This window comes from Salvelinus namaycush, chromosome 1 (genome assembly GCF_016432855.1).
Source record: "Salvelinus namaycush isolate Seneca chromosome 1, SaNama_1.0, whole genome shotgun sequence".
Taxonomy (NCBI): Eukaryota; Metazoa; Chordata; class Actinopteri; order Salmoniformes; family Salmonidae; genus Salvelinus; species Salvelinus namaycush.
The window spans coordinates 49,248,622-49,261,785 of NC_052307.1; the positions used below are offsets into that span (position 1 = coordinate 49,248,622).

The window sequence follows — 13,164 nt, forward strand, 5'->3', positions numbered from 1 at the left end:
GTCGAAACAGCAGGACCGTGACAAGGTAGCACGTCCGGTGAACAGGTCAGGGTTCCATAGCTGCAAGCAGAACAGTTGAAACTGGAGCAGCAGCACGACCAGGTCGACTTGGGACAGCAAGGAGTCATCAGGTCAGGTAGTCCTGAGGCATGGTCCCAGGGCTCAGGTCCTCCGGGAGGTAAGGGAAGACCCCCATGAAATGGACAAAAATGAATGGCCATTGGGCGATACACAATTTCAAATACCAATCAAATGGACGGCAGTTCATCCAAACCATATTGCAAGTGGAACATGGCAAATGCCATTTGTCAAACCCCAAAATTCCCAAAGATGGCGAGTTCGCTCCACTGTAGATTTTCATATGGCAAATGGTCACTAAGTCAAGACCCAAGGAAAAATCAAAAAAATGTTTCAAAAATTCATCACCCTCTAAAAACAAAAGTGCTTTCTGGACCTTTTTTCAAATATTATATATTTTTGTGTTAATTATACATATATAATAACCGTATGATCCTACATTTGTCTTATTTTATTGAGTTTGTCCATAAGGCCTATGTTGAGTCCATTTGTCATATATAATCATAGGAAGTCGGCTTCCGAACCCAAAAGTCAGTGAACCATGTCTAAATGGCATAACAAATGTCCAAATGGCATTTATACTGACCAAATGATATGTTAATGTCACTATGTTAATCCCTGAATCAACCTAGAAGGTCTATTTGTCATGTTTGATCATAGTAAGTATTAGGAAGTAAGAATTTGATGCAATGAGAGAAGTTGGATGTTTTGAAACACGTCCAAAATGACCAGGGGCACCCCTTATTGGATGGGCACGAGTGGGGGGTGCTCCCTACCCGGCCATGGACCCCTTGCACCCCCCTAAAGGCATTAAAAGCCATCTAAAAAAATTGCTCCTGGTAACCCGTTCCGATCACCAGGTGCACGGATGTCCATTTGCAATGTCTTACAATGGGCATTTACCATCATGAATTTCACATTCTCTAATATACCGCAGAAATGCCCAATTGACTGGCCCGTTGAACTCGGGATGGCCGGGCAGTGATAGTGGTTCCTCTCCATCGCTCGTTGGTGTTGATTTCAGCATGTCAATTTGTTGATGGTTTATCATTTAAGTTTCAGAGCTCTAGGTCTGACGGTTCTTTGATAGTTCAAACGCAGGTAACTATTGCAGGCTCTGTAGGTCTGTAAGCCCAACACTGTGTTACTCCATCCTGGCTATGTGTGTGTGTGAGTTTTTCTTGGACATCTGATGGGAGAAATGCCTGATTTACAGTTCATGAGGGTTGCCTAATCACACATATAAAGTTTTGGAAAGATGTTACCTTTCGTCTTCGAAGTCTTTTCCGTTTAGGAGAAATGGCCATGTCACTTTTGTGATGTTTTGTCCATTTGCAATAAGCAGCCGGTCGCCATCTGGGGGAATTTTCTGGAACAGCAGAAAATTTACCTAAAATGTAATAAAACGGAAACCAAATGTCCAAGAGACGTTATTTGATGACTTTCCGGAAGATCTGGCCCTGGGGCACGACCTGAGGCCGTTGGACTATTTTAAAAACATTTGCGGACGTCTAGTAAGGGACCGTACATTTGCAATATGGAGATCCTCATCAATCATACGGGTAATGCCATCGGCGTCCCTTATGTAGGGGAGTTAGAGGGAGAGAGAGAGAATTAGAGGGAGCATACTTAAATTCACACAAGACACCGGATAAGACAGGAGTAATACTCCAGACATAACAGACTGACCCTAGCCTCCCGACACAAACTATTGCAGCATAAATACTGGAGGCTGAGACAGGAGGGGTCGGGAGACACTTTGACCCCATCCTACGATACCCCCGGACAGGGCCAACCAGGTGGGATATAACACCACCCACTATGCTAAAACACAGCCCCCACACCACTAGTGGGATATCTTAAAAACACAGCCTTACTAGCCCACCCGAGAGGGGTGCCAAACCCGGACATGAAGATCACGTCTGTGACTCAACCCACTTAAGTGAAGCATCCCTCCTAGGGACGGGATGGAAGAGAGCACCAGAAAGCCAGCTACTCAACCCCCGTAATAGGGTTAGAGGCAGAGAATCCCGGTGGAGAGAGGGGAACCGGCCGAGACAATCATAGGACCTACTGAAGAGATGAGTCCTCAATAAAGACTTAAAGGTCGAGACGGAGTCTGCGTATGTCACATGGATAGGCAGACCATTCCATAAAAATGGAGCTCTATGGGAGAATTCCCTGCCTCCAGCTGTTTATTTAGAAATTCTAGGGACAATAAGGAGGCCTGCGTCGTGTGACCGTAGCGTACGTGTAGGTATGTACGGCAGGACCAAATCGGAGAGATATGTAGAAGCAAGCCCATGTAATGCTTTGTAGGTTATCAGTAAATCCTTGAAATCAGCCCTAGCATTTACAGGAAGCCAGTGCAGAGAGGCTAGCACTGGAGTAAAATGATCAAATGTTTTGATTCTAGTCAAGATTCTAGCAGCTGTGTTTAGCACTAACTGAAGTTTATTTAGTGCTTTATCCGGGTATCCGGAAAGTAGAACATTGCAGTAGTCTAATCTAGAAGTGACAAAAGCATGGATTAACTTTTCTGCATAATATTTGGACAGAAATTTTCAGATTTTTGCAATGTTTTGAAGATGGAAAAAAGCTGTCCTTGAAATAGTTTTGATATGTTTGTCAAAAGAGAGATCAGGGCCCAGAGTAACACCAGGTCCTTCACTGTTTTTTTTGAGACGACTGTACAACCATCAAGATTAATTGTCAAATTCAACAGAAGATCTCTTTGTTTCTTGGGACACAGGACTAGGATCTCTGTTTTGTCCAAGTTTAAAAGTTAAACATTTGCTGCCATCCACTTCCTTATGTCTGAAACACAGGCTTCCAGGGAGGGCAATTTTGGGGCTTCACCATGTTCCATCGAAAATGTACAGGTGTGCATTGTCTGCATAGCAGTAAAAGTTAACATTATGTTTCCGAATGATATCACCAAGAGGTAGAATATATAGTGAAAACTATAGTTGTCCTAAAACGGAACCTTGAGGAACACTGAAACTACAGTTGATTTGTCAGAGGACAAACCATCCACAGAGACAAAGTGATATCTTTCCTACAGATAAGATCTAAACCAGGCCAGAACTTATCCGTGTAGACCAATTTGGGTTTCCAATCTCTCCAAAAGAATGTCATGATCGATGGTGTCAAAAGCAGCACTAAGGTCTAGAAGCATGAGGACAGATGCAGAGCCTTGGTCTGACGCCATTAAAAGGTAATTTACTACCTCTACGAGTGCAATCTCAGTGCTATGATGGGATCTAAAACCAGATTGAAGCGTTTCATATACATTCTTTGTCTTCAGGAAGGCAGTTAGCTTTTTCAAAACTGTTTGAGAGGAATGGAAGATTCGAAATAGGCCGAATATTTTTTTATATTATCTGGGTCAAGATTTGGTATTTTCAAAAGAGGCTTTATTACTGCCACTTTTCGTGAGTTTGGTACACATCCGGTGGATAGGGAGCCATTTATTATGTTGAACATAGGATGGCCAAGCACAGGAAGCAGCTCTTTCAGTAGTTTAGTTAGAATTGGGTCCAGTATGCAGCTTGAAGGTTAGAGGCCATTACTATTTTCATGAATGTGTCAAGAGATATAGCATTAAAAAACTTGATCCTTGATCCTTGGTCCTGGCAGTGTTGTGCAGACTCAGGAAAACTGAGCTTTGGAGAAATATGCAGATTTAAAGAGGAGTCCATAATTTGCTTTCTAATGATCTTTTCGTCAAGGAAGTTCATGAATTTATCACTGCTGAAGCCATCCTCTCTTGGGGAATGATTTTTAATTAGCTTTACGACAGTGTCAAAAATACATTTTGGATTGCTCTTATTATCCTCAATTAAGTTGGAAAAATAGGATGATCGAGCAGCAGTGAGTGCTCTTCGATATTGTACGGTACTGTCTTTCCAAGCTAGTCGGAATACTTCCAGTTTGGTGGAGCGCCATTTCCGTTCCAATTTTCTGGAAGCTTGCATCAGGGCTCAGGTATTTTCTGTATACCAGGGAGCTAGTTTCTTATGACAATGTTTTTTGTTTATAGGGGTGCGACTGCATCTTGGGTATTACGCAAGGTTAAATTTAGTTCCTCAGTTAGGTGGTTAACCGATTTTTGTACTCCGACGTCCTTGGGTAGGTGGAGGGTGGCTGGAAGGGCATCTAGGAATCTTTGGGTTGGTCTGGATTTTATACTACGGCTTTTGATGATCCTTGGTTGGGGTCTAAGCAGATTATTTGTTGCGATTACAAATGTAATAAATTGGTGGTCCGATAGTCCAGGATTATGAGGGAAAACGTTAAGATCTACAATATTTATTAGGTCCAGAGTATGACTGTAGCAGTGGTTAGGTCCACAGACAACCCACTGAGTTGATGATGGCTCCGAAAGCATTTTGGAGTGTGTCTGTGGACTTTTCCATGTGAATATTAAAGTCACCAAAAATTTGAATATTATCTGCCGTTACTACAAGGTAGGAATTCAGGGAACTCAGTGAGGAAAGCTGTATACAGCCCAGGAGGCCTGTAAAACAGTAGCTACGAGGAGATTACCTGAATAAAAAGTGATTGAGTAGGCTGCATAGATTCCATGATTAGAGGCTCAAAAGACTAAAACGCAGTCATTTTGTTTTTTGTAAATTTTAATTTGCCATCGTAAATGTTAGCAACACCTCCGCCTTTGCGGGATGCGTGGGGGATATGGTCACTAGTGTAACCAGGAGGAGAGGCCTCATTTAACACAGTAAATTCATCAGGCTTAAGCCATGTTTCAGTCAGGCCAATCACATCAAGATTATGATCAGTGATTAGTTCATTGACTATATCTGCCTTGGAAGTCTGGGATCTAACATTAAGTAGCCCTATTTTGAGATGTGAGATATCACAATCTCTTTCAATAATGACAGGAATGGAGGAGGTCTTTATTCCAGTGAGCTTGCTAAGGCTAAAAATGCCATGTTTAGTTTTGCCCAACCTAGATTGAGGCACAGACATGGTTTCAATGGGGATAGCTGAGCTGACTACACTGACTGTGCTAGTGGCAGACTCCTCTATGCTGGCAGGCTGCTGCCTGGCCTGCAACCTATCTCATTGTGGAGCTAGATGAGTTAGAGCCCTGTCTATGTTCATAGATAAGATGAGAGCACCCCTCCAGCTAGGATGGAGTCCGTCACTCCTCAGCAGGCCAGGCTTGGTCCTGTTTGTGGGTGAGTCCCATAAAGAGGGCCACATTTCTACAAATTATTTTGGGAGGGGCAGAAAACAATTTTCAACCAGCGATTGAGATGTGAGACTCTGCTGTAGAGCTAATCCCTCCCCCTAACTGGGAGGGGGCCAGAGACAATTACTCGATGCCGACACATCTTTCTAGCTGATTTACATACTGAAGCCATGTTTCGCTTGTTGACCTCTGACTGTTTCATCTTAACATCGTTGGCTACCCGGACTATTTGCATTGAACCCCCTCCTCCCCATTTTTAAGCTGCTGCTACTCTCTGTTTATTATCTATGCATAGTCACTTTACCTCTACCTACATGTACATATTACTTCAATTACATTGACTAACCTGTGCCCACGCACGTTGACTCTGTACCGGTACCCCCTGTATATAGCCTCGCTACTGTTATTTTTATTTTGTATTTATTTATTACTTCAGTTTATTTAGTAAAAACTTTCTTAACACTTATTTTTCTTAAGACTACATTGTTGGTTAAGGGCTTGTTAGTAAGCATTTCACTGTTGTATTCAGCGTGTGTGACAAATAAAATGTTATTTGATTTGATATCCAGGGCAGAGCAAAGGCAGTCATTGTATTGAGTGATGAGGTCAGAAGGGGACTGGAAATCAGGACCATGGTATGTATTAAAAAGGCTCATGAGATCAATGGGTTTTATGTTTTAAAAAATGTCTAAAGGAAATGGTGAGTTGGACATTTTGCTTGGAAAGGGGGGCTTTGTGATCAGAGATGGGGAGCTCCACATCAGTTATATTGCAAGGAGCAATATATACCAGCGGAGCAGACTAAATCGAAATGTGACCTGTAACATTTTGAATGATATCAAGACCATAGTGATAACATAAAGACAGCAGCAAAAGTACATTTTGCAATAGCGTCAACGTGGATATTAAAATCATCTACTAACAGTACATTGGGAGACATGGCACAGACATCATTAATTTAATATTTTTATAAGAATAAGAACAAATTCTTATTTACAAGTACAGCCTACACCGGCCAAACCCGGACGACGCTGGGCCAATTGTCCACCACCCTATGGAACATCAAATCAATGCCGTTTGTAATACAGCCTGGAATCAAACCAGGGTGTCTGCAGTGCCGCCTCTAGCACTGAGATGCAGTGCCTTAGACCGCTGCGCCACTCGGGAGCCCATTAATGAGGACAGTTCAGATAAAAACAGCTCAGATGGCTTAAGTAGTCTATAAATGGATACAATTATCAGCTGCTTTTGGACCCTACTGCAAATCCCCACTAATCAAACTCCTGTTTCTTTCAGGCCTTTCCTGAGTTGGAGATTGGAGTTAAAAGAGTGTTTGTACTGGTTGATCTTGAAAGTGGGGAATCCTCCTTTCTGACTGTGCCCACCCTTCACAAAATGAGCAAAACATCCCTGAAAGGTATATGCTGAACCACCATATTTTTTAGATCAGCGTTTCCAAAACTCAATTCTGGGGACCCCAAGGGGTGCAGTTTTTTTTTAAACTTCAATACACAGCTAATTTAAACAATCAAAGCTTGATTATGAGTTGATTATCTGAATCAGCTGTGTAGTCGTGCTAGGGTATAACCCCAAAAAGTCCACCCCTTGTGGTCCCCAGGACCGAGTTTGGGAAACATTGGTAGACTCAGCAGCCAGATAAAACATGGGCCTGAAATAAACAGGAGCTTGACTAGTGGGGAGTTGCAATAAGGTCCAAAAGCAGCTTTCCAGTGGTAGAACAAGCCAAGCGAGGTCATGGTTCTACAGTGCATTCGGAAAGTATTCAGACCTCTTGACTTTTTCCAAATGTTGTTACGTTACAGCCTATTCCAAAAATCGATCAAATCGTTTTTTCCCCCCTCATCAATCTACACACAATACCCATAATGACAAAGCAAAAACAAGTTTAGAGAAATTCTTGCTCAAGGACACACCAACAGATTTTTCCCTTCTCCAGCTCAGAGATTTGAACTAGCAACCTTGCAGCTACTGGCCCAACGTGCTAACCGCTAGGCTACGTGCCACCCAAGGTGCTTCAACTGCCATGGACCACGACCATTTTGAATAGATACCACTGTATTCCTATGGTTCTCATTCAAACCCATGTTATTTTATGCATATTTAGAATTCTTATAAACTCAGCAAAAAAATAAACGTTATCTCACTGTCAGCTGCGTTTATTTTCAGCAAATTTAAATATTTGTATGAACATAAATATTTGTAAATATTTGTATGAACATAACAAGATTGTATGAACATAAATATTACTAAATATGTTTATGAACATAACAAGATTCAACAACTGAGACATAAACTGAAAAAAATCCACAGACAAGTGACTAACAGAAATGAAATAATGTGTCCCTGAACAAAGGGGGGGTCAAAATCAAAAGTAACAGTCAGTATCTGGTGTGGCCACCAACTGCATTAGGTACTGCAGTGCATCTCCTCCTCATGGACTGCACCAGACTTGCCAGTTCTTGTTGTGAGATGTTACTCCACTCTTCCACCAAGGCACCTGCAAGTTCCCTGACATTTCTGGGGGGAATGGCCCTAGCCCTCACCCTCCGATCCAACAGGTCCCAGACATGCTCAATGGGATTGAGATCCGGGCTCTTCGCTGTCATGGCAGAACAAGGACTTTCCTGTCTCGCAGGAAATCACGCACAGAACGAGCAGTATGGCTGGTGGCATTGTCATGCTGGAGGGTCATGTCAGGATGAGCCTGCAGGAAGGGTACCACATGAGGGAGGAGGACGTCTTCTCTGTAACGCACAGCGTGGAGATTGCCTGCAATGACAACAGGCTCAGTCCGATGATGCTGTGACACACCGCCCCAGACCATGACGGAACCTCCACCTCCAAATCGATCCCACTCCAGAGTACAGGCCTCGGTGTAAAACACATTCCTTCGACGATAAACGTGAATCGGACCATCACCCCTGGTGAGACAAAACCGTGACTCGTCAGTGAAGAGCACTTTTTGCCAGTCCTGTCTGGTCCAGCGATGGTGGGTTTGTGCCCATAGGTAACGTTGTTGCCGGTGATGTCTGGTGAGGACCTGCCTTATAACAGGCTTACAAGCCCTCAGTACAGTCTGAGCACGGATGGAGGGATTGTGCATTCCTGGTGTAACTCATGCAGTTTTTGTTGTCATCCTGTACCTGTCCCGCAGGTGTGATGTTCGGATGTACCGATCCTGTGCAGGTGTTGTTATACGTGGTCTGCCACTGCGAGGACGATCAGCTGTCCGTCCTGTCTCCCTGTAGCTCTGTCTTAGGCGTCTCACAGTACGGACAATTTATTGCCCTGGCCACATCTGCAGTCCTCATGCCTCATTGCAGCATGCCTACGGCACATTCACGCAGATGAGCAGGGACCCTGGGCATCTTTCTTTTGGTGTTTATCAGAGTCAGTATAAAGGCCTCTTTAGTGTCCTAAATTGTCATAACTGTGACCTTAATTGCTTACCATCTGTAAGCTGTTAGTGTCTTAATGACCATTCCACAGGTGCATGTTCATTAATTGTTTATGGTTCATTGAACAAGCATGGGAAACAGTGTTTAAACTCTGAAAACTTGTGAAGATATTTAGATTTTTATGAATTATCTTTGAAAGACAGGGTCCTGAAAAAGGGATGTTCCTTTTTTTGCTTAGTTTAGTTCATAATTAATAGTATAACTACTCTGAATGCAGGCACAATAAGTTGAGTGCGTCTGCACATTTCAGCCTTAGTTTGGAATTGATAGCTTAAACGGTTAAAGCGTAGTACCGTCTAGAATTGTATGATGTTTTACCATTCTAGTCTTTGGCCTTTGAAATTAATGGGGTTTTCTGCAAATATGGTTGTCATATTAAAAAGTATAAAGAGTATCAAAAATAATGAATCTAAGTTAGGGCAGTCTGCACATTTGAAATTTGGTTTATGTTGATAGCCGAAACAGTTTAAGCGCTAGAGTCAGCAGAAGAAGTCAAATAATATGAGTATGGAAGAGTTCTAGACAGGTCTCGCTTTCAGCAAGCACATTCATTACATGGGATTGGTGCATGCAGGTTGGCTGCTAGGTAACTATACATTGGGTCTTTGGCCTGGTTTGCTAACTACCTTTCTCAAAGAGTGCAGTGTATAAAGTCAGAAAATCTGCTGTCTCAGCCACTGCCTGTCACCAAGGGATTACCCCAAGGCTCGATCTTAGGCTCCACGCTCTTCTCAGTTTACATCAACAACATAGCTCAGGCAGTAGGAAGCTCTCTCATCCATTTATATGCAGATGATACAGTCTTATACTCAGTTGGCCCCTCCCCGGATTTTGTGTTAAATGCTCTACAACAAAGCTTTCTTAGTGTCCAACAAGCTTTCTCTACCCTTAACCTTGTTCTGAACACCTCCAAAACAAAGGTCATGTGGTTTGGTAAGAAGAATACCCCTCTTCCCACCAGTGTGCTTACTACCTCTAAGGGTTTAGAGCTTGAGGTAGTCACCTCATACAAGTTCTTGGGAGTATGGCTAGACTGTGCACTGTCTTTCTCTCAGTAACATATCAAAGCTGCAGGCTAAAGCTAAATCTAGACTTGGTTTCCTCTATCGTAATCGCTCCTCTTTCACCCCAGCTGCCAAACTAACCCTGATTCAGATGACCATCCTACCCATGCTAGATTACGGAGACATAATTTATAGGTCGGCAGGTAAGGGTGCTCTCGAGCGGCTCGATGTTCTTTACCATTCGGCCATCAGATTTGCCACCAATGCTCCTTATAGGACACATCACTGCACTCTATACTCCTCTGTAAACTGGTCATCTCTGTATACCTGTCGCAAGACCCACTGGTTGATGCTTATTTATAAAACCCTCTTAGGCCTCACTCCCCCCTATCTGAGATATCTACTGCAGCCCTCATTCTCCACATACAACACCCGTTCTGCCAGCCACATTCTGTTAAAGGTCCCCAAAGCACACACATCCCTGGGTCGCTCCTCTTTTCATTTCGCTGCAGCTAGTGACTGGAACGAGCTGCTACAAACACCTCAAACTGGACAGTTTTATCTCAATCTCTTCATTCAAAGATTCAATCATGGACACTCTTACTGACAGTTGTGGCTGCTTTGTATGATGTATTGCTGTCTCTACCTTCTTGACCTTTGTGCTATTGACTTTGCCCAATAATGTTAGTACCATGTTTTTGTGCTGCTACCATGTTGTGTTGCTACCGTGTTGTTGTCATGTTGTGTTCCTACCATGCTGTGTTGTCATGTGTTGATGCCTTATTATGTTGTTGTCTTAGGTCTCTCTTTATGTAGTGTTGTGTCTCTCCTGTTGTGATGTTTGTTAAAAATGGCTCTAAATACTTTTCTGTTCGTGATTTAAAAATTCGGATAAATAAGCACGTCAGTGGACGTTGTCCTATGGCGGTTCTAGTAATCTAGTCATTCACAAGGCAAAAGAGGGGGTGCGCCCTAGGTCACTTCGCGGAGGCAATAGATTATCTGTGGGAGAGACATGAGATAGAGACTGATTAAGTGAATGGATAAAGTTTTAGTGGCAATCAGCTTTTAAATCAGCATATTTTGCGTTATGGTTTGCATATTATTAGAAACATAGTACCTGGTTAGTGAATTGATTATAGCTTCAGCTGTAAGCTAGCAAGAAAAGTTAGCCTACAAAGCTGGAAGCTACCGTTATCTTCTTGCATTGTAGTGTCCTAGCCTGTATGAACATAGTTTCACGAACAGTCATTAACAGTTTAAACATTTCTACCTGCTGTGTCGCATTATTCAAGTGTGTTAACTTCTGTGCAGCATTATAAGGGGGACATCAGCTGGGCAGATAGAGAGAGTTGATATGTGAGACACATTTGACAGAAATACCAAAAGTAACAAAAATTCTAGTACCAACTGGGCTCAATCTGTGCTTAATGCAATAGCCATTTGGCAAAATATAGACAATCAACACAAATTCTCCCAAACTGACTGTGCATATTTTCCACAGACCACTTGCCTAAATGTTTCAGAAGTTTCCTGAGTTACAGTATGTTTGGCTATAAGAATGGGAAAAAACACGAGTTTACTGGATACGTTCCTTGTTATTATCCAGCACATCCAAGCCAAACATTCTCGCATTGTATGATGTCATATTCTATTTTTTTTACTGTATTCAAAATGTAGTATGAACATGTTGCTAACTGTATACATGCGACATTCACAATGTTGCATTATAGTGCCCAAAATGAACTGGATAAAAGTGTGTGTTATTTAGTTTCTAACAATGTCCCACATTTAGGAAAAGTCACAGAGTGAGAACCACCTCGTTTCTTTGCCAACAGTAATATATTTTTAAAGAGTGTCAATGGTCAAAATTACCTTTGCAGCGGTTTTAGTAATAATATTTGAAAAATATTCCAACACGCTCTGCATTTCTTCAGTTATACTCGTACCTTTAGTGCACTTTATTTTATTTATTTTAATCTTATGTTAACTCTCCGTTTTTGTCATAGACATCATTGATGGCAATTGTTTTTAAACAACATCGTCCATCATGGGGGTTAGCGACAGTTTCTGTCAATGAAGATGTCAAAGTTCAGTTAGATTGGTCAGACAGATTGTACAGATATATATTGCGCTTTGGAGGGTTCAGAGAGTTTAACATTTCCTCTCCCTGTGTCTTCTTACTCTATCCCACCCCCTTCCCAATCTCCTTCCACTCTCCTTCTCTCCCCAGGTTGACCCATGACATCAGCCTGAATGAGTTTGAGGATGACGACCTGTCTGAGATCACTGAGATCACAGATGAGTGTGGGATGAGTCTCAACTACATGGGCCTAGAGATTAAGGTAAGGTAGCACTTCAAACCTGCAGTTGCTTTATGACAGTCGCAAACACACACACACACACACACACATATGCATAATGGTCTGGAGATTAAGTTAAAACACCACTTTAAAATTGCAGTTTAAATACTTCCCGCTAATAAAAACAACTCCACACAACAATATTGTCCAAATAATCTGTGCGCACCTCAGAATTTGTTTTGCCCAGTTGATTGACTTGAAGTTTTTGAAATAGCCTAATTGGTCTGCGTCAGCAGTCCTGGATAAGGAAACATGTAGCCTTTTCCTGCTGTCAAATGGTTATTAATATTTTTCATAATTTCATAGTTAATCATAATTATATTTTTTTTAAATGCTGAAAATCTGGTGTTTCTATGTCAAAATCCCCTTTAGCTGACGCCAATTGCTCATTCTAGGGCAATGTGTCCAATGTGTCCTGATGGTGGCACAGTGGGCACACAGCTGAACACCGGCAACGCTGCTTGCAGCTTTAATTATTATTATTATTATTATTTCTACTGCATGAGACTATAAATCTGCCACAGCAAGTTGATCTCTGCAATGCAAGGATTTATTTTGCAACCCGTCCGCCAAATCAATTCACTACGCATGGTTCTCAGTCTCCAGCGACCCTTTTTGAGGATGCTTTCAAATATATTTTTTGTTGTTGCTTTGGCTTAAAATCACTAGGTTGCGATCATCGGTGCTCTTGGAAATAGGATATCTAAGGGGCCTAGCCCGAACCATGAAAAACAGCCCCAGACCATTATTCCTCCTCCACCAAACTTTACAGTTGGCACTATTCATTCGGGCAGGTAGCGTTCTCCTGGCATCCGCCAAACCCAGATCAGTCCGTCGGACTGCCAGATGGTGAAGCGTGAGTCATCACTCCAGAGAATATGTTTCCACTGCTCCAGAGTCCAGTGGCGGCGAGCTTTACACCACTCCAGCTGACGCTTGGCATGGCGCATGGTGATCTTAGGCTTGTATGCGGTTGCTCGGCCAAGGAAACCCATTTCCTGAAACTCCCGACAAACAGTTCTTGT

General features: G+C 42.5%; 1 protein-coding gene across 1 annotated transcript in view; it reads left to right on the forward strand.

The window, feature by feature from the left end:
• The window catches only part of mapk8ip1b (mitogen-activated protein kinase 8 interacting protein 1b), a 193,119-nt gene that overhangs the window by 124,602 nt on the left and 55,353 nt on the right, over positions 1 to 13,164 (forward strand). Inside the window, exon 2 of the mRNA XM_038998890.1 lies at positions 12,010 to 12,121. Coding sequence (XP_038854818.1) covers positions 12,010 to 12,121 — 112 coding nt within the window. The remainder of the gene's footprint in view (positions 1 to 12,009; positions 12,122 to 13,164) is intronic.